Source organism: Perkinsus marinus, assembly GCF_000006405.1.
Source record: "Perkinsus marinus ATCC 50983 genomic scaffold scf_1104296948124, whole genome shotgun sequence".
In the NCBI taxonomy this organism is placed as follows: domain Eukaryota; phylum Perkinsozoa; order Perkinsida; family Perkinsidae; genus Perkinsus; species Perkinsus marinus.
The window spans coordinates 1-2,159 of NW_003210301.1; the positions used below are offsets into that span (position 1 = coordinate 1).

The 2,159-nt window shown below is 49.2% G+C and overlaps 1 protein-coding gene across 1 annotated transcript; it reads left to right on the forward strand.

Moving 5' to 3' along the window:
• Positions 1 to 723: 723 nt before the first annotated feature.
• On the forward strand, positions 724 to 1,900 carry Pmar_PMAR001644 (hypothetical protein; the record flags this gene model as incomplete). The annotated part of the gene is made up of 8 exons (XM_002778817.1): positions 724 to 774; positions 840 to 887; positions 934 to 990; positions 1,124 to 1,248; positions 1,291 to 1,399; positions 1,451 to 1,617; positions 1,665 to 1,737; positions 1,780 to 1,900. Coding segments are annotated over 8 exons (751 nt in total), but the record flags the coding sequence as incomplete, so codon positions are not given.
• Between the last annotated feature and the right edge of the window lie 259 nt (positions 1,901 to 2,159).

The window sequence follows — 2,159 nt, forward strand, 5'->3', positions numbered from 1 at the left end:
GATTCCGCACGGAGCTCACGGAAACTTTCAATTAGTTTTGTGTCTTTAAAAGAAGTTTTTTCAATCCTTATAAAATACTCTGATCGGGAGCCCTCCGTAAAATATTCACCACATGCGACAAGCATCTACGAAGGGAACTGTAAGATGCTGCTGCATCGTTGTCGCTGTCCCAATCGCGCGTAGCAGACAATATGTCTCTCTAGGCTCAAGGATTTCCTTAGTTAAGCTTATGATGAAGATAGTTTTCGTCGGCTAAGTATAAAGAGGCTTCGTAAGGCAATTACATCAAGTGTAAAGTTATCTCAATGGGCAAATCACCAGCAGAGTTCAAAAGGAGGGGAGGATCGCCGACAAACCTGTGGGATTCAACTCTTCTCATACGAGCCGTCAGTGAGTAGCTGCGCGACGTTCAACTGTTCTCTCTCATCGAGTGGAGGCGCCGGAGTTATCTCACCGAAAGATGATGATGCTGAGGAGTATGCCGGGGACAAGCTTCGGGGATTTCCTCACATCAACGGAAATCGTGCGGAAATCGATTGTTTGGGCGCGCGCTTTTGTCAGCGCATGATCGCCTTCGGTCGCGTGATGGTCTTGTCGTGCGACGTTTTCGCACATGGCGACTATTAGAGTTAACGTGATGCATCTTGTGGGCCAATACTGAGTACGATGGACTCTTACTAACACTCTATGTGGCAGCTATTACTATCTCACATTCTTAACTTAATGATAATCGGCATCTCCACGACCCTAGCGCTTCTTACGATCAACGCTGAGGTAAGAGCCAATACATACCGCAACTCCTTCACTTCGCGGAGTCAACTGGCTCTCTCTCGTGTTAGGCTATACGTAACAGTACCAGTAATAATCAGTTCCGTGGCACCATACAGGTGGGAGAAGTTTACTCTGCGACGAGACGATAGTTTCAATTTTCAGGCTTCTGCCCAGCAGCCCCCTATGAATGGCACTTCTTTTCTCGAGGAGACCTCAGGGGTAAGTCGGGGGAAGCTTCCACTGCTTGTAGTGGTCCTCTCAGGCTTCTAGTGAAAGTAGGATGATGGCTTGGCCGATCGCCGCGGTAAACTCCATAAAGGACTTCAGGGAGTTGTCACTTCCCCTTGTGTAGGTGTCGGAGGTCGCTTACGGCCAAGGACGCTACTTTAACGTGCAATGCATGGAGAGCCACTGTGGGGCTCAGCTGAACGACTGCTTAGATGAAACCGATGAGAGTATTGACCCTGCGTATAACAGGTAGGCTGATAATGGTTAGGAGGATGGTGATGGTGAATGCAGAGATAAGAAGGAGATTCATGAGTCACAGTGTGGGATTATTCTCACTTGTTTGTGGCATGAAGAGCAGCAAGAGGAGACGAAGGAGAAAACGGAGGATCAAGACAGCTCGGTGAGAAAAAAGCAGCTGTCGGGGATCGAACCAGAGACCTCGTCCATGCAGGGAAAGCTGTCCCCGCTGGCAACCAAGGCGCTGGCGTTCGCCCGGTCGGCTCGACGAATGCAAGGCGCTGATCATTGCACTGATGGGATCACTCCTCTTGATGAGTCTAGGCTTGAGGGAAGTCTTATGAAATGCGCGACCGATTTCGGTTGCCAACGAACGAAAACGTAAGAAAAGCGCTCGCCCATTTTCACCCTGTGACGAACTGGTTTAGAGCTGATCCGGCGGAGCAAGCCGCTGGGGGAGTCATCCCTGGGGAGAAGAAGGTCATTCAGGAAGTTGCTCAGGTGAGGCGGTACGAAATAAAGTCTCGGATGTGTTGTTGGTAGGGAAAGTCTATGGTTGAAATTGAATCGGCGGAGATGAGGCCAGCGATGATCAGTTTCGAGAGCATCGACACTGATTGTCTGCAAAATACTTGCAACTATGAGCTGGGGAATTGTGACCAAGGTGGGTGTTGTCATGATCCTGGTTATGTTGGAGTAGTTGTGGTATGCAGATATTGAGTGCCACTCTATGATGGAGTGTCTGGAGGTTCACCAGTCTCGAGGGGAGAATGAGGAAGCATGCACTAAGCATCTGTATAGGCTGGATAAGGTCAAGGGTGACGTGCTCACTTGTGGAAAGAAGGCTAGATGCTTGGATGTAAGTGGGAATGATAGCGTGTTTATGCATCGACGTTCATGGAAAGTGGGTAAAAAAGTCCGGA